Genomic DNA, 26,363 nt, shown 5'->3' with positions numbered 1-26,363 from the left:
CCATACAGAACATACTTGGAGGCCTTGGTGAACACAAGAGGCCTTGGTGAACACAAGAAGACTTGGTGAACACAAGAGGCCTTGGTGAACACAAGAAGACTTGGTGAACACAAGAGGCCTTGGTTAATACAAGAGGACTTGGTGAACACAAGAAGACTTGGTGAACACAAGAGGACTTGGTTAATACAAGAGGACTTGGTGAATACAGACTCTTCATCAATGAACAACTGGGCAGTGGATGAAATAACCCACTCATTTGGGAAGATACTGACCTTTCGACCTTTAGAACTTAGACTGTATGTGATGTTGAGGGCCAGACCTCTGTAGCTCAGACCCATTGTTCTGCCCTGAACCTAGTAGCTAAGCTTTTAGAACCTTTTAATAGTCCTCTGTTATGTCATCTTTCAAATGGAATGTTGCCTGTGTATATCTTTATATCAGTTATTCTTGATCCAGGGATGACATTTTAACTCAAGGCTTATGGAAGCACAAATAGATTATCATTAGTAACAAGCAGTGGTGTGCTTTCTGTTGATGTCTTTTTAAATCTGAGTGAATGGACAGAAGTGTACTAGCATGTGATAAGAATTTGTGATCAAGTAGTCAGGTTTATCACCCTTATATATTGAATGTGTTTCTCTTTAGTAAGCACTTACACATATATTTCACCTCACTCACATACATATTTCACCATTTTCAAGCTGAATTTAATTTATTTATCAAAATACTGCATATGGATGGATTATCCAAATACAAAATATCAAAGATATGAATACAGTGTTAAATACACTTCATACATACACCCATTCACTTTGTTCTGTTATTCCACATTTCAGTGAAAAGAATCACATCACTGAACACTTGTGCAGATTGATTTTTATTGAAAACCCTTATACCCATGCAAAGTTATCTTCGTTATCAAAGTTCTATAAATATCTGGACATTTATGACATACTGTACCCATCAGAGAAAAAAAAAACCATCATAACCAATGAGATTTGGCATAAAATGAAGCCGTTACACTGGCGTACTGTAAACCTGTGATTCTGAGATCCACTGCATTTATTAATGATCCACTCTATGGATAGACCCCTTTAAACAGACCAAATGATTAAACGTTACATCGAATGGCTGTTTTAATATCAAAGGGAAAGACAACAGTGGTTCTGTCTCCTCAGGCTGATTGAATTTGTGATTATAAATCGGACAAATATTTGAATCACATGTAATTTGTATAACATTTTTATATTGCATGTGTATCCATATTGGTTTCAAGAGGGGGGGGGGGGGGGGGGTACCAGCAACACAAGGTTCTCCTCCTGTCCTGGTTGAGTACAGACATCCTAGTGGAAGCTTGAGTGAGAAACATGGGGGGGCCGTGGTTGGACCGCTGAGGCAGGCCTGCAGTCCTCCAGGCTGGTTTCAGCTGTCCTTTGGGCTGGTACCCATCCTTTGGGTGATCATCCTCAGCGACTCACACCCCTGGACCACCTCCTCCACATCCATCACACTCCACAGCTGCATGCATTCATAGGCTTAGGAAGAGTCAATATTGGCTGGCCATTCTTTTCTGTTCAAGTCTCATCTTCAGCTCTGAGACCAGTGCTGTGTTCACATTATTTTCTTTAGTCTGAATCAATCTTTTCATGGGCTTTAAAACCACTGTACTGGAGCTGACTGGGGTACCAGCCCACTGCCGCTCGCTTGGCCGGGAGAAGCATGGGAGTGGAGGGGGCAGGCCTGGGGGGTGCATATGAGGGGGGTGCATAGGAGGGGGGTACATAGGAGGGGGTGGGTGGTGGTGGAGGTGGCAGTGTGTGTGGACGTTATTGTTACAGTTAATGTTCTCTACATTTTCAGGCTCGTCTTTGACTTCAAAATTCTTTCCGCTGTTTCCTCCAACTTTGAATCCCCACTGTCTGTGCTTGGGCCTTCTCCGTATAATGCGGCGTGAAGGCAAGATCTTGTTTGACTTTTTGTTGCGCACAAATGTGATAGTAGAGATCAAGACTGTAGCCACGAGCATGCTACAGATGACACAGGCAATCATACCTAGGATTTGAATGGGATTGTCTCTACTTTGCATTAAAAAGGACGCGAATGGTCCATTGAGTTGAGTCTGTAAAAGAGCACAAAGAGAAATCAAGTCCATTTGACTGAAGTGATAAGCGTATCATCATTTGTGTAAGACACAGAGGAATTGATCACAAGAAAGTGATAGACTTGTCATGACCAGAGTTTCCAAGGCAACACAGTGACTGTGTTTGTAAGAATTCGCCATGACGATGTATTGTGTAATATTACAGAGCCTGATTCAATGTTAAGACCAAGATCAGAAGGGTTGACTGGGGCGCCCACCATCATGACCATAACATGCACATGAGCAGTAGAAATGTGTAAAACGAAACCTTTTTTGTGTTTCTATTTACCTCTGCCAAGGAGGTTGTGTTTTCTTTGCCGTTTTTTTTGTCGGTCTGTCAGCAAGATTACGCAAAAGCTACCTGCCCGCTTTTCATGTCACTTGGTGGAGGTGTGGAGCATGGGAAGGAAGACCCCAATGCATTGTGGGGCGGATCTGGATCAAGGGGCAGATCCAGGTGATTGCCCTTCAGTTTGAAGCACATTTGTTCTGATTGTGCTCCTGTACTCTTTTACAGACATAATGTTGTAGTACAACATTAATGTGAGTGCGTGGATATCACTAGTCTTAGTTGTGTATATCGATACTGTGAGTTGTGAGTTGTGAGGGTGCGTCATGGTCGTGGCCTGCGAACAACCCTTCTGATCTTGCCCCGTGGTTGGACCCGAGATTTTTTTACAGATCTCCAGTACGTAATGGTGGAAAAGAACACTGTCAAAAGAATCGCCAAGGAAACAGTGCTCAAGCATATGTTGAAAACAGTCGATGGCCGTCTCCTGAGGCTCAGGAAGTAGGTTATTACTCTGGATTTGACCTGAAAATGATACAACAATAAATCATCTTAAATATGAGGTGACCATATCATATCATGGGAGAATTCTCATGGACTCAAAGCACTAGGAGGCGGAAGGCACCACCTCGAGAGTACTATATGAAAAATTCTGATATATAGAAATGATGGCTCCATAAAAGTCAATACATATAATTGTAGCCTATAAACAATCCTGTCCAGAGAATGTTTGACCGAGAAAGCTAGGCAATGTAGAAATATGGTGATACAAACTCTTATGAGACACTTCTAATGTCTTATTTTGTTGAGCAATGCCAAAATGGTCTCCCATGCTTAGTTTCATGAAATTGTCCCCCCTTGAGTGGAATGTTGTTGTCTACATCAGTGGTTCTCAAACTTTTTGTCCGGGGACCCCATAAAATCCATTTGCCAAGTCTTGCGACCCCCCAGACATTTTGACAGGATATTATAGGTCTAAATTCAGATTCATCTTGAAGGATGAGACTGCTTGCTGAGACAATATTAGTTTTCATTATCCACCCTGATGTAGAAAACACCATTTCTGATAGACTATACAGCATGTCAAAGCCTAATATGTTGATGCACAGGGCAGCAAGATAATTTCGCGACCCCCAAAAAACGTTTGGCGACCCACTTGGGGTCCCGACCCCTAGTTTGAGAACCACTGGTCTACATGTCAAATGATTGGGACCGCTGGCTGGGTAGTAAACTGTGATGGTGAGGGTGATAATGTCTGCCTGGAGGGGTGAGAGCCTTACTGCTTCAGTGATGTCAATCTTGACCACAGTAGTGGTGACGAAGGATGGGGACCCCCGGTCTCTGGCCTGGATCACCACAGACCACGTACATTCTTTCTGATTGGTGATGTTCTGAACGATGTCCATGGACTTGATGTAAGACTTCAGCACGATCTCGCCTGTGTCAGCATTAATGTCAAAGATGTTGTCCGGCTCAGTTTTCATGATGGAGTACTCAATGATGTTATTGGGCTCCTCCGCATCCTCATCAATTGCCTGAACAAAAATAGACACAAGGACACACACACGCACACACGCACACACGCACACACGCACACACACACACACACACACACACACACACACACACACACACACACACACACACACACACACACACTCTCACACACACACACACACACACACACACACACACACACACACACACACACAAATATATGAATACATGTACTGTATATGTCATATGTGAAAGGTTTAAGATTGCAAAGTGGCTTTGTCTGTCAACAGACCTCTATTTTGACTGGTGCCCCAATGATCATGGTTGTCTCCAAAAAATTGTTGTTGAATTCAGGTGGGTGGTCATTGAGGTCAAGAATGGTTACAAAGACCTCAGCCAAGCTGTACTTTCCTTCTCTGTCCTCAGCTTTTACATAGAAATTGTACTTGGACTTGACTTCAGCATCCAGGCTAGCCCAAGGTTGAGTATAAATGATTCCTGACTGCGATTGAATGAGGAACCTTGAACAAGTAAAGAAAGAAAGGTATACGTTATTTAACAAGGACAAAACAAGTCATGTTGTCGGCATGCTATTACGTATTTTGTTTGTTTGTTTTCAAAGGTTTACATACGGTTTACGGGACTATCCCCAGAGCTGTTTGTAGAATCGCCTTACTGCAAATGCAACTGTCACATTGCAGGGTGATTACAGGTCACTGGCTCACGAGAACATTCTATTTTCTTCCCCAATCCCATTAGGGAGTTAAAGAAGATGGAGGTACGGGCCTGTCTGTCTTGTGATCAGGACATTTTGTGGAGAAACAACTTCATGTGTTTGCCATTGCCTCTCGTAAGGTGGTTATCACAATGCCTGTGAGATGCTCACACAGACCTGCTGAACCCCAGTGCCTAGTCGAAGACATTTCTGCCAGTAACCGTCATATAGGCACCCTAGATTTGAGTTTGTCACAATGAACCCTGTTCAACAGTATGAAAGGACATTCTGTCTGTTAAGTTTCATTTATCAACTGAGTGTGACGGCTGAATCTATTTTTAAGTTAAGTGTCTCTCCACCAATGCAAGGCCACATCTGAGTTTGAGGTGACTTACTATGAAAACATTTAAGTGATTTCTATCAGCAGATTGAACTCTAATAAAAACAGAGTGGAATATAAATACAGTTTGAGTCCACAAAGGCCCAGCTTTGAGGGGGGATATGAAGTAAAGCTGGTGTATCAAGGCAAAATATGAAAGGAAACAGTAATAAAATAAAAATGTGTGTGTGTGTGTGTGTGTGTGTGTGTGTGTGTGTGTGTGTGTGTGTGTGTGTGTGTGTGAGAGAGAGAGAGAGAGAGAGAGAGAGAGAATGGAATATAAAGTAGAAACTAATTCAGAGAGAAGGATCAGCACAAGTTCTTTCTTCTCTAAAGGCTTCTAGGTAAAGAGGCAGAAAGAGTACGCTGTGTGAGTATAGTACTAGAACTACTCTGGAATGTCACTTACAAGTCTGATCCAGCACCATATATAGAATACTTCACTTCCCCCCATAGGCCTGAATCTGGATCTTCAGCCTGCATGAACAGAGACATGATGAGAGGAGAACATGCCTGTTAGTGCACACTACAATATCTAAACACGTATATGAAAGCACCTGTTAGTGCACACTACAATATCTAAACACGTAAATGAAAGCACCTGTTAGTGCACACTACAATATCTAAACACGTAAATGAAAGCACCTGTTAGTGCACACTACAATATCTAAACACGTATATGAAAGCACCTGTTAGTGCACACTACAATATCTAAACACGTATATGAAACGACCTGTTAGTGCACACTACAATATCTAAACACGTAAATGAAAGGACCATTACCATCACTTGAACTATATTCATGAACTAACATTACAAATGAGAACAACAACAAAGAATACTTTCACTGAGCATTAGAAATAGCATTCGATGAACCCCTGTTCCCTTGTGTACTAATGGTTTTGGCTGAAGATGACCCATACTGCTTCTTGCCAACAACCAGGGAACAGACAGTCTGCGTCCAGGGAAGGGATGAGGTAAGGAGTGTGTGGATAACTTGGGATATCTTTCATGAAAATCCAAATTGGCATTTCAGCCAGCACTTAAGTGGACAAGAGGAGCTGCCTAAACACACACGGCTCTTCATAACCTGGGGATTTAGCCTGCCTTTTATTAAACACTCAATCAGTTCTTCTCTATCCATTTTATTGCTTGTTTTGTTTGGTATTTAGTGGGCATGCAATAAGCTGGACAGCATACACCCAGCACATTATTATTACAGGTACTGCTTCATGCTGGGTTCTGCTCAGCATGTTTTACAAACATGACTGCTGTCTGGCTGTATGATATCCCTGACATGCTGGGAATCGAAAAAATAGTCATCTTAAAGCTCAATGTCATACAGAGTAAATGATAGAAATAATAGTCATCTTAAAGCTCAATGTCATACAAAGTAAATAATAGAAAAAGGCGTTTTATGACAGAGGCCAAAGGCATATATTCTCACTCAAGTGCTCACTTTGACAACAGCAATTGGTAACTTCCTGGTGACCTTTTCTAGGCAGAGAATAGGTCACCTCAACCAAACACAGAACAATCTAGCTGATGCCAAATGCTAAGTGCCAGTGCCAAGCCACGACGACTGCCGAATGACCATGAGTGTGGCAAACCCTTACGCTTGCCGGCATGTGCTTCTATAATCTACAGCCACACCTCAGTAGCCTCAAAAACACTTAGTCAGCCTGTTGCCATCACTATGACATCTACTGGGCTGTACTATTGCCTTGTGCTCATCTAGTCACAAGTGATGGAGTGCAGGTTTGACATCCCCATTCTCCAGCCTTGTCTGCAGTCTTCACTCCTCCTGTGTCTAGTTTCCCAATCTCATGTTTTCAACTTCAAATCACAGCATGCTGACCTACTGACTTCTACATTCCCCTTCTCAAAATGCTCCTCTCGAGCTACGCATCTCATCTCTCCTCTCTCTCTTCTTCTCCAGTCGTACTCATCCCTCGCAACTATTCAACCTCTACCCAGCATTCAATCAGCACTGCACCATCCTGTCCCCAGAAACCCTGTCCTTCCTAGTTCCAATATAGATGTAGAATGTACACTCTTATCTCTCAATACTTTTCTTTAATGTCTGGGTTTTTATGTCCTGAAGCTCAAACAACCACTTACTGTTACTGTAACAACATTGGATCCTCCAGGGGAGTTTTCAGGGATCCGAGCGATATAGTACTCTGATGAGAACTGGGGGGCGTTGTCGTTAGTGTCTAGTAGGTGAATCACTATATCCGCTGTGGCACTGAATCTCTCAGGTGTGTCAATCTCCACTGCAAGCAGCTAGAATACAACATAATTTTTAGTTAGTTTCACTGTTAATCTTTCCACTATGATACTGTTACAAATAAAATAAGTATATAAAAAACTGATAAGTTCAGTATAAGCATACTAACATATAATGGCAGATGTGTGTTCATCTGGTTCATATTGAAAACAATTATGTTCCACAGTACAGTTTTTTTCTGAGGTGCAGACTGATGTGGTTACCTTAAATGTGAGAAACTGTGATTTCTCGTAGTCTATGGCAGAGGAGTCCTCCACTAAGATGGTGACTTGGGCCTCGTTGAGGACGGTCTGAGGGACCACACGTAATATCCGTCCAGGCCCGACCAGCCTTAGGTTAAACTTTGCATTAGCTCCCTGAAAAACACGGATTAAGATTAGCATTTGCATTGCCTGATGACATTACCGTGACCAAATCTGCACTCAAATAAAAAACAGTGTTTATGTCTAACATATGTTGGCCTACTTACTACATTTGTGTTTGTTTTCACGTTACAATCATCTTAAAAAGGAAAGTGGCACATCACAATAAGGCCATTGTCTTTAGGGGGCGAAAGTGATAAGTGAAAGATACTATTAATCAAAGGGAAAATAAATGAGCATGTCTGGGGGATTGAGGTTGGGTATGGAAAGAGTTTAAAACATTCCCAATGTCAACTTAACAAATTGGACATTCCTCTACGTTCGTGTAGTATCTCTAGAAATGCTGACAATAACACTAACATAATGTCTCCAAACCTGTTCTATTTTTGGGATGTATTTGTTAGATTATTTTGGCCATTTCGCAAAAACCAGGTGCTTACCGATAAAAACGCCTTACATAATATGACAGAATCTGGAAAATGGAACACCTGTTTGTTTGGGTATATTCAGTCTTTTTATGTAACCTCCAAAAGAGCACTTTCATCATGAATGGAAAGTCTACCCTCAGGGAAAACATTACGAACACACTAAGCTAAAGGATAAAGCTCATTATACTGTATGCATGATAGCATTAGAACAGAAAACAGACTTGCAGTCAAGGCTAAGGCTAAGGCAAATGAACAATGTTAATGCTCCTGAGGAGGGGTGGATATGAACCCCCCCCTGACCAAAGACAAATGGTCTACTCCACCTGATCTGAGTCATTGACGGAGATCTTCAGCCCCCTCAAGATTTCTCCCTCTGGGGGGTGCTCATACATTGTAAGCTCAAACATGTTCTGAGGTCCATTTTCTCCATAAAAGGTGGGAGGGTGGTTGTTCAGGTCCACTACTCGTATGGTTACCGTGGTGATGGCATAGTCCATTAACTCTCCATCTGGACCCACCTCTGAGGCCTGGAGGAATACGGGGTGCCATGAGGGTCAAATAGGAAAGTGATTTGATTAAACACTTGGCTTAACATGAATCCATTTGGCTGTTTTATGATGGGTGCCATACAGCATAACCAAAATGAACTACCCATTTAGCACCTGCATATAGGCAAAACATTTCTATCCACCTTTTAAACCTCATCCATTGAATTTCCAGGAATGTGTATCACCAGGCCATTCCTTAGCTCATTAGACCAGTGAGAACCTTGACATGCCAAGGAGCACAGTTAAGTTCACCTTTGATTTGTAATTGGCTTATGACTTATTTCAATGGGATTACAGTTAGCCTGCGCAGAAGTGGGTCGTATGAAGCAAAGAGTGGCAAACAACAACAATGAGCCAGTTGAATAGATCACGAACATGTCAACACTTGAGGAGGCTCACCTTGACTTTAATATGAAACATTTCTTTCCTCAGGTGGGCAGGGTAGGCACGCAGGCTAATGCAGCCACTTGTTTTATTGATGCTGAAGACCGCATCTGCACCTGGGTGGGCACAGTTCAGGAATCAGTTTCTGCCCAGTTTGTGCATCCATTGTCATGAATGACTTCAATGCATAACTTTCTCCCTCATTATAGTGTCTGTTTATACAGTACATTGTATATTTCTTTCCATTATGTTCTGCTTGTAAATGTGCGGTTGCTTACCAGAATCAATAGAGTAATGGATAGGATTGGGGTTCCCAAAGTCTCCATCTTTGGCAAAAACTGTGAATATTTCAGAGCCCTGAAACCAAAACCAAAACCACAATATTTTCACAATATTTACTTGTATTTCGAATCCTACTACTAGACCCTAGTATTTCAAATCACATATGTGGGGAAATGGTTTATAGCAACAAGCACGATATTTCCAGCAAATGTCAAACGTCAAACTACATTACCCTACTTATTTGTTTGGCATGGTCTGTACTACTGTACTTCATCACAAACTCACTGGTGATGACACTTCATAAACATATCCAAAATACGGAGATCCGACAAAGATAGGGGGTGTGTCCTGAGTGTCAACAACATTGATGGTCAGAGTAGAAGACGATGAGAGGACCTGGTACTTTCCCTTATAGTTTCCCCCTCCATCCTGATACCACAGAGAGATGAATGGAAAGACAGACAGAAATATAGATATGTCAATACACAAATATGTGGATTCATATAGAAAGAGTGGAGAGATAAGTATAAACTTTAATGCTACAACACCGTTAAACACTGTGTCTCTAACTGCTTATAAAACTAGTTCCTACAGTAGATTGGCTACATGGGGATGCTACTGCAAACACCAGTACCATGTAGCCCACCTCACCTTTGCTACCACGGTGACAAAATGTGTTGTGGACTTCTCAAAGTCCAGGGTCTCCCCCTGTTTAATGCGTAGCACTCCACTGTGTCGGTCTATTCCAAACTTCCCATTTGCGTCAGAGCTCTAGGTAGAAACAGAACAGACAGCATTTAATAGCTTTTAAATGCTTAATAGAATGACCTGTGATCTCCTCAAATACCCCCACTCTATCCACGCTCTGTTCTTCGTCATATGGATGGTAAGAGCAGTGAATGGACATCTGGTTTACCTAGCCGCATTTGAAGGCCATGGCCAGGAATCATGACTGTGGCATCTGCGTCAGTCAGGAGTGACCATACTCTAAATGGGCAGGTGAAATCTCTCGGGTACAGATGTTGTGTACTGCAGAATCTCATTCCCAGCTGTTTCATGTCTATAATAGCCAACATGCATAAACTGCGATCTAACATACCCCACCATTGCCAAATGGTGCAAAGCTGTTCCCTAATCCTTCAGTACCTTACAGAAATGTAATTGTAATTTAATCCCTCGCTGTATGGAGGACCACTTTTCATCTGACATCAGATGTGCTTCTACAGTATTATTACTTTCATTATGACCAACTTGACCTCTCAATCCTCCATTTTTACAGGGATTTCCTGTCAGCGACAGTAATTAAAACAGGAACATATTCATAGCACTACTTTGACAGGATTCCTGTGAAGATATGGGTCACTGGAAGGCTGCGGTTGGTTGCAGTGCTCTGGACTGTTACCTGGAGGTAGTAGGTGAGGGATCCACCCGAGCCCGTGTCCTTATCTATAGCCTCTACTTTGTAGACACTGCTGCCAGGTCTGGTACTCTGAAAGCATATCAAGGATTTATTCGCAATTATCTATTTCTTGTCCTATTTAAATATTGTTCAAATATATCTTGAATAATATACTATAACTGCATATGGCTTATGTACATTGAGTTCACTACGTGTATAATATAGCATCATGATTATTTATGCATTGCAATATAGTATTATAATTATTATAAGTCTTACAAACACAGCGGGTATCAGGTCAGGGGTTATAAAAATGCATATTTGCCAGATAACAATATGAGTCACAATTGCCAACTCACCTCTCGAACATCCAAAATTGCAGGCAGATTCTGGAACTGTGGTTTCTCATCATTGACATCCATCACAAACACTTGGACCTTCTCAGTAACCTCAAGTGAAGGGATAAAACATGTTTCTAAACACATACTAAACACAATTACAGTGGCACAAAAAATTACAAATTCATGAACAAGTGCTATTACTTACTTTATTACGCCCATCTGTAATACTGACAAATACTTCAATCTCATCTTGCACCTGTTGATAAAATAAATGTTAGCAAAATCTGATATAATGGACTATGCCACTGATATAAATATCTGAATTATTTTATGATGAACCTCTCTGTCAAGCTCCTCAATAAGGGTAACTGTTCCAGATTTGGGATCAACTCGAAACAATTCCTTGGATCCTGGTTCAAAGGTCAGTCCATATGTAACTGGTTGACCTTCTGGGTCAGTTCCATTGAGAATATATATCTGTGTTCCTGAAATGGGAATGAAAGAAAATGGTGTGATTTGTGCTATATATTTAGAGATTTTTGAATCCTCCTCCTAAGCATGCATACATACATATATACGTTTGTATGTTATAGCTGTACGTATGACAATGAATCAGAGATCAATAAAGTACAGCCTACCCTGTACTATACTTTAATGCTGTGCATATGCTTCCACTATGTCTAGATGGCCTCTAGAAGGCCATATAACAGTCAGTGTACATCATGATTAATGCATAGAGCAGTGGACATCTGTCCTGACGTCATCTAGCTTAAATCTTCTAATGAGTTACTAAGCGCAATCACAACTGTCACAAGTCAGATGTTTAATGAGGACGGTGATGTATATTATCTGTTCTATGTATGTTTATTGTCTGATATATGTCTGTTTATCTCTCAAATAATGTTACAAAATATCTTACCAACTGGCGTGTCTTCTGAGAGACTAAACAGTGCCAGATTACCACTGTTACTGTTGGGCCCATTATCAAAGAAATATGGAGCATAATCAAGATGTGCTGGGGAAAAATCGAATGTTTTCAACATAAATATCCATTACATTCAGTAGATTTCATGACAACTGATGTCCTCATCCTGAAATCTGTCTAGTACTATTTCTGACCTCTGTGTGTTTTATCCACTTGACAAGGATTACAGTTGCAATTACGTCATGCAAGTTAAAAAAGCCTCTGATTTCAGACTGACCATGTATCTTGACTGTATGCCACATCAAATATCATTCTTACCAGGCAATACTAAGTGTTTAAAGATGTAACATGAGCTTTGTACCTGCACTTCAAATAAATGACACAGATCTGACACTAAACACCCCAATCAAAATGTACTCACTTGCTGCTGTTGCAGCGTGTATTTAGTAAACAGATTACAGAACAAAGTAAACAAGAGTAAATAGTATGTCAAGAGGTACAACGGTCTCAACATAATAAGCAATAGTTGAAATACATTCAAGCTAAACAAATGAAGAATCATAAATCACATCACCTAAATAACAGAAAAAAACTGCATATGTCACTCACCAAAGGTGAACTGGGCAAATACAACGAGAAGAGAAGGAACAATGTTATTGAAATTCGTCATCCTTCTGAAAGAAGCAATGGATTCTAAGCTAGATTAGGACAGAACTAGTTCTAAACACGTTTCCCTCTGCAGGTGGTTCTGCTGGACGGAGGGAAGCTAAGGCATATGCTAAGCGACTAATCCAATGACACGCCTTAGCCCTTTGAACATTTTTAGAGCACAGCAGTCTGTCCCTGAAGAATTCAAAAGAAAACTTCATTATTTCAGTTGTGGTGCATCAAACACATCATTAAGTGAGATGCAAGATTGCAATGCAAGATTGTTTGCCTTGCCAGATGTTAAATGTCATTAAAGGTTAACAGTTTGCTTGATGGTAGTGGAAATATGTTGCCTTTAATGTAATCACAAAAAGCTCTAAGAAAATCGTTGTTACAAGCTCTGTCAGTATGTCTAGATATTTTTGGAAGTGCATTCTAATTGTTTCGCCTGTCCATATTCATGTTGTCAGTCTTCTCTTTCAGACCTGTTCCCTATCTGGATCTCACCCTGTCTAAAGACATGACTGCATTTGTAAAATGCTTTAGTAGAAATGTTATGGTAACTAATTTGACCTCTTTACAACACATTCACAAGATCTGACTAACACATTTCAAATGCAATACTGATCTGTTATCCCTAAGGTAAAGCCATTAGTTCAGTGTTGAACACCAACACAGTAAACATAGATTGCTCAAGGTATTGCTTTAACATTTTACATTTAACATGTTGAATGTTGAATGTCAAGCATCATCACATCAAAACAGTGCTGCTATTATAGTGTTCTAGCGATGTATTATAAGGTTATATTCGATAGCAGATAGCGTGTTATCACTCCTTGTTCCACTACTTTTTCAATAGAGTGCCGTCATAGTGTGGCATCAATGTATGTTAGTTTGTTGGGTGTGTTCACTGGGTGATAAGAATTTACAGATTCAATTGTGTTGAAAACTGTTCCATATGTCAAAGCTAAACTGAACTTCCAGTATGGTCTGTCTGCCTAAACCAATCAGGAAACCTCCAATCAATTAACCAATTATTTGCTTGTTTTGACATCCTAATAAACTAGACATCGCTACAGATGACACTGAGAGCACGAAGACAGATTATTTGGAATAACGTTTTTCTCTTCTGGAAGAAAGTTATATGTACAATTAGAGCCAGAATAAAAGCGAATTCAAATGTCTATACATTTTACTCATGTAGGGCATTAGAGTGACTCTTCTCCCCTGGTTAACATCTCTCACATATGGGTCTAAAACCCTAATGACCAGAGTGACTCTTCTCCCCTGGTTCACATCTCTCACATATGGGACTAAAACCCTAATGACCAGAGTGTACAGAACATGCTATTAATAAACATGACAGACAAGGTACAATACTGGAATATGGCTTCAGTTTGATGGAACAAGGAACCTAGAAATACTCTTTACATAAACATATAGTATGTACATATAAAAGATAGTCCTACTAGTTATCATATTGCCTTCCCCCCTTATTTCCCAGGCTAGACACTTGTTAGCATATCTGTAGTCACAAATCTTTGGTTGTGCTATTTGGAATATGGACATTTGGAAGTCTTCCTCTAACAATACAAAACAATAACCATGTTTCACAAGAATCGTACACCACCAAAAGTCTTTGTTCATTCTTTCCACTGATCACTTGGTAACATGCTATGTGCAAAAAACAACCAAACTTCTGGATTTTTTTTTTACATTTTCTGGAACAGTATATCCTTGCTTTATCCTTGTCTGTAGGATGAAGGCTTTTGCAAGAGAAAATGGGTTACTTTGCTATGAAACCAGGCCTACTGTATCTCTATGGTCACTTTGAAGAAGAATTTGACTACATGCAACAACTTTTAGCCAGCTTTGTGTACAAAGGGACTTCACAAGTATCATTTCTGTGGTGAATAGTCAGATGACATGAGCATGGTATCTTTAAGACGAGAACAGGATAGAACTAATATTCTGAAAGGTTATGTTTTTCTGGCAACTAGATAACACAGAGAAGAGATTTGGGAGATATCAGGTGGATTAGAAGACAGTTCTACAGCAAAGGTATATGTCCCTCTGAGCCTATCACAAAATGTGAGTTTTTAGCAAGTCATTCCAGAATTTTCACTGACTGCTATTTAAAGCGGTGGCTTCAGTTCCTTTACAATATCAATGGAACCTTCAGTTTGCAATATTCTAATCACATATTTGTGATCATACTTCTTAAGGGTTTTAAAACTTGTCATGTTTATAAAGGTCTTTATTTACTTTAACTATTATTGTTACTGCTGTTATTAATCATAACCATCTAGAAGTATGCAATTAGAAGACCTAACAAAAAACATAGTTCAAAAATCACTGATACTCATAAACAGGGAGATATATTTTCTATGTGATAAAATCACTAAATGTCGAACTTTTGTAAAGGATTGTATGGAAAGATATTTTATAAAAAATCCATTGACATACATGGGGTTTCCATAAACCAAAATATAAAACATGTTAATGTGGAGAAATGCATTAACATGTTTCCCAACATTTGTGAGTGGGAGGGGGGCTAATGGGAGGTTGGGGATTGTTGGCTTTTGTTGTTTATGTTGTTGTAAAATTTTCAGAAAGCATGAAGGAAAATTTTATTTTTATCCTGTATAATAACGTACCCTTCAATAAATATATTTAAAAAAAATGTAAAAATAAAAAAAAAACATGTTTCCCAACATTGTGTCGTATGTCTAAAGCCGATCGCTGAAAATGTACTTCTAAATTCTGACAATGGCAAAGTAGCCCCTATATGTCATACTCAGTTTGAGGATCAATATTCCAATTTATTCAAATGTGATTGCATTTTAAATAACAGTTTTTGTATTGATAAAGCAATGTTGTTTGTCAAGACAAAATAGCAAAACATTGTGTGGACAAAATAAAATTGAGCTGGAATATTTATCATTAAACTTTGTAACAGAAGTAATTTTATCACACTTATTATTCCAGTTTGTCCGGGGACTAAATGTATTGCATTGTAATGTACTCTTATGCTAAATCAGGGGCCAGTTGTATTGAGTGATATGTGACATATTTGTTTCAAAGCCATGACTGATTGGACAATTACAGTTGCCGGGTCAACTATAGCGCCATGATATGGCTCACCTGCAAACGTACCTTCATCAACATGCACTTCTATGCCTCTGCTTTCAGGTTTAATTTTAGCGGAGCAGGCAGATGGCTGGCAGGCAGATTACCCTGCTGTAATCCGCTATCATCTTGTAGTGCAGAGGGCCAGTCTACGGGAAACACAAGAGAACAGCATCCCTCTGTTAGCCCCAGAGATGCTACTGGAAACATGGCTACAACTTAGAGCTCAGAGTTAACTTTTTCACAAAATATAATATACAGGGTACAACATCAGCTGTAACATAAGGCTCTAAGGACGTATTATATTATTTCCATATGGTGTAATCCCCAGTATATTCTGTCAAAACATGTATTTTGTTTTCTCCATGACAGGGCTTTTCTCTGACCCAGGGGAAATTTTCATGAATAGATTGAGAGTTTGTGCGTCATTCATGCAACAGCCTTGGGGGTTGGGTCACAGCGTAGATAAGAGTCTGGGGAGAAAAAAATAAATCAGTTATTTATGAGAAATATTCTCATCTGTGTAAATCTGAGTTGGACATGAGCATATCGTCTTTAATCTGAAGTATGAAGCTTTTATCGTAATAACCATGTGATTGTCATCTCTCTGTACAAGTCAGCCACCGCTATATGTTTGACCGGGGCTCTATGAAAAAGACTGGACTTAACTCTTAGACTGGATGTCAACACACACCATCATGCATGCCCTGGTCACATGGCCAGTGACAAGCAAGGTCAAACTATGACATCACTTCACTGAACTCCACAAGTTCTGATTTGTGTAATGCTTAACATATACACAAAAAGAAAATCACAATCCACCTATGAAGAATTCTACTTTGAGAGTTTGTGTTTTGAACCTTCCTGAACCATAAGAGAAGATTGCAATAGGCTAATAGATCTTGCTAGTTGCTAAACAAAAATAAGGTCACAAATACACTAAAAATGTATATTTAGCATGATAATCCAGACCATCGTCCTGATGAAGAACTAGAGAGGAAATTAATTCAGAAGACTCTGCCTCCAACCTATAACACTCCTTACAAGTGACCACCTGCAACAAATATAAAGAAGATACAATTACTAACATTAGTTATTGATAAGAATGTGAGTTACAAGGTGATATTCGAAAACGGGTATGAATCAATACATTTCAGTCCGCATTGAGTCAATACAAAATATTTGAAGTAGGCTATTAGCAGCTTCTAATAGGCTATTATGCACCAATAGAACTGACAGCATCGTCAATATAAGAGACGGACTAGAGGTCATAACTTCCTAGATCGTTTGCATCAGTCGAACGACAGAAACATACAGATATGGCTACTTCAAATGCAATCTTTATAACTCCATGAATTAGATGGTCTTTTAAAAGACAAGGACCTTTGCTATTTCTGTAATATACTGTTCCTTCAACAAATCAGCAAAAAAGCCATGCACCATAACTTATAGCCTACAATAATGTCCACTACATTCGCAAATTACAGGGAATTGCAAGCACTTTAAACTGTTGCACTCAGGGGCGGCGCCAGGGGGGGGCTAGGGGGTGCTATAGCTCCCCCTGGATTAGCCATAGCACCCCCATAGCACCCCCAAGAAAATAATGGTTTATTTATTATTGTTATTAATTTAATTCTGCGTTCTTATTTTAATTTATTGTGTGATAATAATATTTCAATCACAAAAGAAAATAATAACAGATTGAAATGAACAGATTGTTCACGTAGCACGACAGAGACACGTCGCATGCGTGAACGTTGACGTTTCCTGACGATTGAAGGAGAAAGAGAGAAAGTGCACTGTCAAAGTCAAGCGGTAGTATCAACAAATTCACAATAATGGATCGGTTTTTGATACCCAAAATTCTACGAGTAGAAGAATCATGTGACGTTGAAGAAGAAGAAGAAATGCAAGGGGTATCTGAATCTGATTTAGAAGAAGAGGAACGTCGTGGTCAAAGAGATCAATCCTACAACTCTACTGAGGGTGCTAGCCGTGCTACACCTGGTCTGCTGGGTTGCCCGGATTTTGCTTTTCCAGCATAGTTTTGTTTGCATTTTTGCCTGTTCTTTACGAGTTGTATTGTACAATGATACAATGATCTAGCTCTGATTATTGTGGTTTTGAGTGCCTACTGTTTTGTTCCATTCACTTTTAAAAGGGGCCTGCATCTTTACACCGTTTAAGATTTAAGGTGGAACGGTCTTGTTAGATGTGTAACATTAATGAATGCGGTCTCTTTTTGGGATTTTTCGGGATCCGCCTTAAAAAAATCAGAGATTCTAGCCTAGGACGAGCAGTCTGTCTGTGCTAGCCAGTTATACATAAGCTTCTATGTTTTTATTGATTGTGACCTGAAATAATATATACTTTTTGAAAGCATTTCTGACTCTTTGACTGTTTTAGTTAATTCTATTTGCTATTCTAATTTGCCCCCTTTAGTTTAGAATGTATTGAACTATTTATGTTTAGTTTAATTTGTCAGACATGGTAGTGGTGACCTGGTGGTCATCTGGCGCCAACTTTAACCCCCAATGAAGTAAGTGAAGTATTTGGGATTGCGGAATCTATAACATGCTGATGCTGCATGCATTTTGTCAGTGACCGTCGCAGAGGAACACGGCTATGTGCGCGTCCGTCGGAAGCAGCCTAATGATAATAATAATAGACCTACGATCGATTTGTATGGCGCTTTTCATGGACCACAAAGACGCTTCAAAGAGCAAACATGTAAACAGATATGACGATATGGTGGGGAGGTGTTGCAGTAGAGAACCACGTGACACGTATGCTATCACCCTAATTTCATAGCACCCTCGGTAAAACGCCGAGCACCCCCATAGCACCTGCAGCAAAAAATCTCTGGCGCCGCCACTGGTTGCACTCTATTGCACTCTGAACTGGAGTCAAATAAGGTCTGCATGTCAGCGAGGTTGATATTTTTGTGTCGTAAAATCTTTTACAATGGCGCCTCCCAGTGGTTGAGAGCCTTATTGCTGTTTAACGTTTCGCAAGCCTGGCTAAAGGAGAGAAGATGAAATATTCAGTTTCTCTAACCAGGCATGGTATTTCAAATCGACATCTTAATAACAGAAATCTGCACCTACGGAACACTTACATACAATAAAATAACTTAAACAACAACAACTACAACAACAAATTGTCAGTGTAAATAAAGGTATCTATTTGAATAATCTATGTCTCATCAGAAGGATCTAATATTTCGTGAAATACTCCTCATGAATCACAAATAACCTTAATCCTGAAAGAACATGTTTGTTTGGATGATTGAATGACGGTTAGAATGTATGGTGTCTCTAAAATCTAGATATTGTCGTTTAGCAATACGGCGCGTAGATTTTTTTTTGCATGTGAAATTACACCCGTACACGTAGGTTACACGTCGCTCAATGGAAGCATTTTTCTTAAAACAGAAAAGTCCTTGTGAGTGCCGCTGGCTACCGGGGGGCACTTCTGATCACGTGACCATGTTTCCAGGATATCATAGTGGAGGGGAATAGTGCGCTGACTTGGGCATGCTCCCTCGAAGGTCTTGTAACTCAGAAATCGCAACATTTGTAAAAAATGTTGAGGACATCATTGCATCATCCTGTTAATTTACTATCATTGATTTATTTATCAACTATTTAAAAAATGCTCAAAGTTTTTGCTATTCCTTGTTTTATACATGCATTGTGCTGCAGTGACTCCTTAAAACTTTGAGACTGCTAATCTCTTTTTAGAAGCCGTGGAGGTAAAATCATTAAGCTGATAGAAGATGCCTACCTCAGGTTCCATTTCCATGTAGTTGGCATGATACCCTTGACTCACTCGACGGACTGAGGATCTGTAAGTTTGGAGGATCCAAAGGAACAGTGTGTCCTGGACCATGTGGGATGCTGGCGCAAGGCGCACTTCTTGCTCATTCACGGCGCAGGGATTTATGGAGAGTATAATAAAGGTAATATTTTTTATGTGTTTTCTACAATTAACTGACTTATATGAGACTTATAACATTAACTTTTCCTTTTCATATTAGGCCAATATATTTATATATATATATATATATATATATATATATATATATATGAAATGCCATACCATTGCCAATAGTGCCATTTCATCATTCAGCAAAACCTTTTTTGTGGCTTAGTGAAAGTCTACCTAGAAGTGAAAATGTATTGCCTCAGATATAGGTTAAGGTGATGTATTATCAGGTAGTATGTTTTGGGCTGGTAAAAGGCAGCAGCTGGTGCCACGTCACTTTGTGCCTGGCATAATTATGATAGTAGTTCATAAGCCCTGTCATGCCCCTGCCCATCTCCACCCCCTCCGGTGGCAGCCCCCAGCGCGTCAGTCCCAGCGGAGGCATCTGTCACTGGTGATTTGGCATGTATCTCTGAGGAGGGCTCGTGCCACACACATTCGGTTCCCCCTGGGACATACGTCAAGGGGAACCACAAGCCGTAATGGAACAAGACAAAACCCTCAGCACTAAAATGTCCCTAAGGCTTGCATGCACTCTTGCTGTGACTAACAGTGGTGTGATGTTTAAGAAAACCACATGGTGTGAGTTTACACATCGTACACAGATCTGATTTCAACAGTTCTAACTTAAGATGAACAGGCTTATGGTGACAAGAAACTCTGGAAAAAGAAATCTGACATAAGCTCTGAGCTGGAAACGCAAGACTAAACAGTTCATTTTAAGCCTCTGTCTTTCCCACAGCTCCTCTTCAGACACACACATTTGTACTTTAAGGATCTCAAAGCAGCCATTAATGTCATTTGTACCGGGATGATAAACAGTGTTATGTCTGTTTCTGCTTCGGCAGATCATCAGATTTGTCAAATGCTCCAGTGATTTGTGAATATGTAAAGATTTCAGCTCTTGCACTGACAAGTTGATAGCTGCAGCCTGATAAGTCCATATAATTGGTTTATATTTACTCACAGTGTACACAATCATTTGTTGACACTTTGAAAACTGCGTCTCCCTCTAAGTGATATGATTTGGGCTGATCATTTACTTACTTGACAGAAGGAAATAATGGAAATATTTAAAGCAGTTTGTCTAAAGCAGTCAGAGTAAACTTTTATATATGCTTGGTTTGTTTAAAGCAGTCAGAGTCAACGTTATAACTACTGACACCAGTAAGTATACTATGGTAAAACACAACAGTTCATATACAGCTTCCTCTGGCATGTGGCATGGGTTGTCTCAAATCACCTTTATGCCAAAAAGATACATCAGTTAACCCAAGTGTCCTCATTTGGCCTGCAGTAAAAGTGCTAGCTGTTAGCCTGAAGTATGAATCCATCAGATTAGTGGCCATCCTCTGATCTATTCTTGTCCTGGGTGATATGGGGTATGGCGGTAGGCCACTGGGAGGAGGCATTATGTGATCCCTGCAGTTCAGAGGATTGATTTCCAAAAATGATTTTGAAATATAACAGTTCAAACGGTTCTATTTTTAGTGTAGTGGTTAGTTTATCCACTTTAAACATTTTATTCTCATTTGACATTTTCTAGAGAGGGAAAAAGGTATAGAGAGGGGAGAGCACTTTTTAGTATCTTTTTAGTGTTTCTATGCTCTGTGTACAAAAATATGTGAGGAATGCAATTTTCAGGCAACTAATTGTAAACTAATAGCACACTGAAAACAGTCACAGTGTTCCTTTTTGGTACTTGTCCATCCTGATCAGTTGCCTATCTATGAGTCTCCTGTCTAAATGGAACCAATGGTACAGTGCGCTGTGAAATTCACAAGTTAAGTGGTAGGTTGGTTGCAAGTGAGGGTAATTAATGCAATGGGGAAGTGGATACAAACGGCAGCTACCCATCACTTCAACTGAGGCATTCCAAAAACAAGCATGCTGCTCACTTCCAAAGCAGCCAGTGACAGATTCAGTATCCTACTCTGAAATATAAACTCCAGTGACAGATTCAGTATCCTACTCTGAAATATAAACTCCAGTGACAGATTCAGTATCCTACTCTGAAATATAAACTGGACGCTGTAGGATTTAGGGGATCAGAAAAAGGGAAGGTCTGCTGGGCACACATAACACAGCACTAGAAGTGTCTGATGGTGTAGTATCCTGCCAAGAAAACAGGCTACAAATCTAATTAATCCAGCTTGATTTCAGCATTTCATTCACAGGATGATGATAATATACTGTATATTACTTGAATATATTTAAGCAATTGTCCATAATAAGATTTGTTTTAAACTCTTCGTTTTAACATTGTTGCTTATTGTCAAGGATTTTGATCTATGAATATTCCAATCTGCCACTGTGCCTTAGTCCCCATGCTTCATATGAAGTGTGTGCTCTGGTCTACTGTAGGATCCAGTGAAATAGGATACTAACGACAAATGACTCCACACTGTAAACCCGAACAAGTTCAGAGTACTTAAAACTTTTGATGTAACCGATTACATAATAAAATTTGAGTACATATATTATTATTTTTAAGTAAACTTAACTTAAAAATTATACATCGGCTATACTGATTTATTTTGTTATCGTTTTCATAATTTTTAAGTTCTCTGAACTTATATTCAAATATTTTTATACTTAAATCTTTTAACCTCTATGTACTAAATTATTTTCACTCAACAACACAAAATAAAATTAAGTTTTAAGCCTTAAAAATCAAGTTCAGTGCACTTCATATTGGTGAAAGAGTTCAACTTAATTATTCTGAGTAAATAATACTTAATAAGCTTACTTTTTTAAAGTTAACTCCACTTGATTATTCTGAGTAGGTAATACTTAAATAGCTAACTTTTTTTCAGTGAGCACTACTTATTTTCAATTATCGACCACATATACTGATTTTCTGGTTCTGTTTACAAACTGACTTTAAACTGAAAGTTACTCTACAAGAAACATTCAAATCTATGTAAGATTTCTATTAAAAAGAGTGAGATGAGAAAAACTTAAGAGGTATCACATAATTTATATTTCTTGTAAAACAACTGACAAAATAAAAGATTACATCAAAGCTTTAAAGAACAGCGTTACAAAGTTAACAAGTCAACAACAAATCGTTTATTTCAACAAATCATTTTTTAAGGTGAGTAAGGACGTTTTCAGAGGTTTGTTGTCATCCAGACACATAAAAATGTTCTGTATGAGAATGTGCGTGAGTTTTTGAAGATATTCTAAATTGAAAGCATGTCAGGCCAAACAACAACATAAATGCCTCAGAAAACCTCTGCACCCAATTCAAAGATGTTCTCGCAGCTGAAGGGGTCGGGACCCGATGTAAGGAGAGCAACAGGAGCATCATCAAAATCTGGCTCCTCTTCCTCATGCAAAACACCATCAATACAATTACCAGGAGAGTTTCAATGGAAACACTTACAAAAAAACTGACAGAAATGAACAAAAATGCAAATATATTCTGGAATTATTTTCATTATGTAAAATACCTGAAGACACAATCAGATTTTGTTATATTTATGGATATTAACAGGGCTTACATTGCAGGTATTGAACACCAAAACCAGTCCGTGATGCCTTCTGCCTGTACACAAAAATATCTCCTTTGGTTGACTCCTCTTCTTATATGTCTACATCAAATCGGTTTGTTGTTTATATGCAACACGAATGCTTTCAGGGCAAAAAGAATATTGTAGGTCTTAACTGCAGTTCTCGACCATTATTGTTAGCTTGCTGCTAACACTTTTATTCATCAGATCCATTAAAACACATAGAAGCTAGCTAGCTGCTAAAAAGTTACATATAACATTAGCATGCTGATATGAATTATATGGGGTTTCTGTAGAACATGAGTTGTTTTCAACATAAACAATTGATTGTTGTTTACTTTGCACATGAACATACTTGGGGGGAAATAACCCACTAACTAGCTCTTTAGCTCTTTAGCTTCCTAGCCGCCAGCGCCAACAGTCGTGCAACTGAACTTGCTACTTGACAGCCAAAACGTGATTACTCAATAATAATTACAAAGAGGGAAATTCGCCACTTCTTATCGCAATTTCACTTGCTCCCGCAATTTTGTCGCAACAAACACCTAAAAAACACTGTTTACTTACCAGATAAGGACGCTTAGCAGCGACAGGATTACTAAAATATCTCCTTTGGTGGGGTGACCAGACGTCCTCTTTTACCCGGACATGCGGCCGGCAGTGATTGCAAAATCGTCCGGGATTTTGCCTCGTCGGATATTTGTGTTTCTCTGGGTCCTTCACAAACTAGTTTTTACGCCCTTACAAGTTTAGGAAAGGGTATCTCCCTTACGTTCCACCTTCTAGCACAAGCTCTGACTGTAGCGAGAACTGTCATTGGTCGACCGGCCTCTCAGTGTTGCCAGATGCACGATAATTATCCTCCAAAGACGATCATTTTGAGCATTTAATACGATACTTCACCATTTCCAATCTGGCAACACTGAGCACCGTGCCGTTTCCACTAGTTCCATTGTTTACAACAGCACATGACATCTGCATGTGGAAAAGATGTCAAAATTCCGTCGCGGGGGGAGGGAGCGGGGTCATCTGTATGCTACACACTACCACGCCCCTCCCCGTGACGAAGTGTCCTCTTTTTCACAAACTCACACCCTACGAAGTTGGTCGACTCCTCTTCTACAGGAGGAACATGCTTATAGAAGTCTAACTGATACTATACAATTATTAAGTCTGCTGTCTCCGTCTCTCATCACAAGATCTCTGATTCTGTTCTGAACTAGTCCTGCAACGACGTTGATGACGTCAGACGTCACGTTTGAATGAAACTAAAAAAATATGAGTTATCAGGCAATGTTTACTCAAACAAATACATTCCAATACAATTAAAACGTCTTCATCTGCTCAGAAAACTAATACATTTAAAGTTGTGTCAACTAAATACCAGGTTTTAAGTACTGAATACATAATGTTAATAAGTTAGTAGAACTGTTTGGGTTTACAGTGCATGTGTAGAACAAGGTTGGGTCCTCTATGTGTTGTGTCTGGTGCACACCTATGCTCTATGTTTAGAAGTAGTCCATTACTGCCTTCCATAATTAGAATTATATTTACATTTTTAATTTAAAGATATATGCCTTAAAACATTTAATAATCCACAGTAATTGTACCACACTGTTATTTTCACTAAGTCCTGAATGGACGTTTTTCTTCATAATCTTTTTTTCTATTCCAGCGGGTATGTCCATGCCTTGGAGCACTATGAACTAAAGACTAATCCATATATCTGAAGAGCATTGGTAAATGAGCATCCTGCCACACCATCTCAGTAGACACCACATTCAAGGATGAGAAACAAATATGCTATCCTCATCATTTGCGTTGTGGTGCTGGTCATCATTGAAAAAGAGAACAACATTATTTCAAGGTTAGTGCAGCACATCTTCTATGATTAACATAATTAGAAATGAAAAAATGCACCCCAATTTTATAATCCTGTGTAATTGTAATCCCCCTGGTTGGCTTCCTGTCAGGGTTTCAGATAAGCTGACTCTCAGACAGATGCTGCAGACGCCCCAGACCATGGCACAGTTCACAGTGTCTGCTCCTATTGTCCTGGAGGACAATGGGTCTGTCTCTCCCACCACCCAGCAGTATCCTGCATCCAGCCCAGCAGACGCTGGTGTCCCCAACACCACAGAGGGCAGCGAGGAGGCTCAGGGAGGTCGGAAGCACATCCTGCTGTTGGCCACCACCAGGACTGGCTCATCCTTTGTGGGGGAACTCTTCAACCAGCAGGGAGACACCATGTTCTACCTGTTTGAGCCGCTGTGGCACGTGGAGAGGAAGCTGACCCTTGACACGGGGGTCGTCAACTCCTCGGCCACTTCGTGGGCCTACAAGGACGTCCTCCGGCAGCTGTTCATGTGCGACTTCAGCATGCTGGAGCAGTTCATCAGCCCGCCGCCCCAGGAGCACGTGACCCCGGCCCTGTTCCGCCGCGAGTCAAGCATGGCGCTGTGTGAGGAGGAGGTCTGCTCGCCGGTGGTGAAGGAGGTGTTTGAGAGGTACCGCTGCAGGAGCCGCCGCTGCGGTCCGCTGAACCTCACGCTGGCCGCGCTGGCCTGTCAGGGCAAGCAGCACCTGGCCATTAAGACGGTGCGTGTGCGGCAGCTGGACACTCTGAAGCCTCTGGTGGAGGACCCACGGCTGGACATGAGGTTCATCCAGCTGGTGCGAGACCCCAGGGCCATCCTGGCCTCTCGCATGGTGGCCTTCTCCTCCAAGTACCAGAACTGGAAGGCCTGGGCCGTGAACGGAGAGGTGCCCATCGAGGACGAGGAGGTGAAGAGGCTGCAGGGGAACTGCAACCAGATCAAGATGTCGGCCGAGCTGGGCTTGTCCAGGCCCGAGTGGCTGCAGAGGCGCTACATGCTAGTGCGCTACGAGGACATAGCCCGCTATCCGATGCAGAAAGCAGCAGAGATGTACAAGTTTACTGGAATCCCCTTCACTGTTCAGGCCAAAGAGTGGATCCTCAGAAACACCCACGCCACCGAGGAGGCCAGCGGCGTGTACTCCACTCAGAAGAACTCCTCGGAGCAGGTGGAGAAGTGGAGGTTCAGCATCCCGTTCAAATTAGCCCAGGTGGTTCAGCAGGTGTGT

The 26,363-nt window shown here is 40.4% G+C and overlaps 2 protein-coding genes across 7 annotated transcripts in view; one reads left to right on the top strand and one right to left on the bottom strand.

Moving 5' to 3' along the window:
- Positions 1-1,297: 1,297 nt before the first annotated feature.
- Positions 1,298-19,608, bottom strand: cdhr1a (cadherin-related family member 1a). Of its 6 annotated transcripts, XM_042709564.1 has the most exons (20): positions 19,543-19,608; positions 16,729-16,810; positions 12,589-16,229; positions 12,401-12,406; positions 11,974-12,069; positions 11,394-11,539; positions 11,260-11,310; positions 11,073-11,162; positions 10,717-10,803; positions 9,966-10,085; positions 9,600-9,743; positions 9,311-9,389; positions 9,048-9,148; positions 8,424-8,627; positions 7,514-7,666; positions 7,142-7,306; positions 5,430-5,497; positions 4,219-4,447; positions 3,710-3,964; positions 1,298-2,119 (listed from the first exon to the last, which is right to left on the bottom strand). In XM_042709564.1, the coding sequence occupies exons 3-20, from the start codon at positions 12,647-12,649 to the stop codon at positions 1,547-1,549; spliced, it is 2,628 nt and encodes an 875-aa protein (XP_042565498.1). In that variant the 5' UTR covers positions 12,650-16,229; positions 16,729-16,810; positions 19,543-19,608; the 3' UTR covers positions 1,298-1,546. The 6 variants fall into 6 exon arrangements, with proteins under 6 accessions (XP_042565498.1, XP_042565497.1, XP_031434505.1 ...); XM_042709563.1 differs by having other exon boundaries at positions 12,589-16,810; XM_031578645.2 differs by having other exon boundaries at positions 12,401-12,403; positions 12,589-16,810.
- chst3a (carbohydrate (chondroitin 6) sulfotransferase 3a) overlaps positions 19,077-26,363 on the top strand; it is a 7,392-nt gene continuing 105 nt past the window's right edge. The window contains exons 1-3 of the mRNA XM_012838130.2: positions 19,077-19,717; positions 24,934-25,125; positions 25,232-26,363. The exon at positions 25,232-26,363 is cut by the window's right edge and continues 105 nt beyond it. Of these exons, the coding sequence (XP_012693584.2) occupies positions 25,046-25,125; positions 25,232-26,363 (1,212 nt within the window). The 5' untranslated portion in view covers positions 19,077-19,717; positions 24,934-25,045. The remainder of the gene's footprint in view (positions 19,718-24,933; positions 25,126-25,231) is intronic.

This window comes from Clupea harengus, chromosome 13 (assembly GCF_900700415.2).
Source record: "Clupea harengus chromosome 13, Ch_v2.0.2, whole genome shotgun sequence".
Lineage (NCBI taxonomy): Eukaryota > Metazoa > Chordata > Actinopteri > Clupeiformes > Clupeidae > Clupea > Clupea harengus.
Note: the sequence above shows the minus strand (reverse complement) of the source record. Positions and strands in the feature narration are given on the sequence as shown.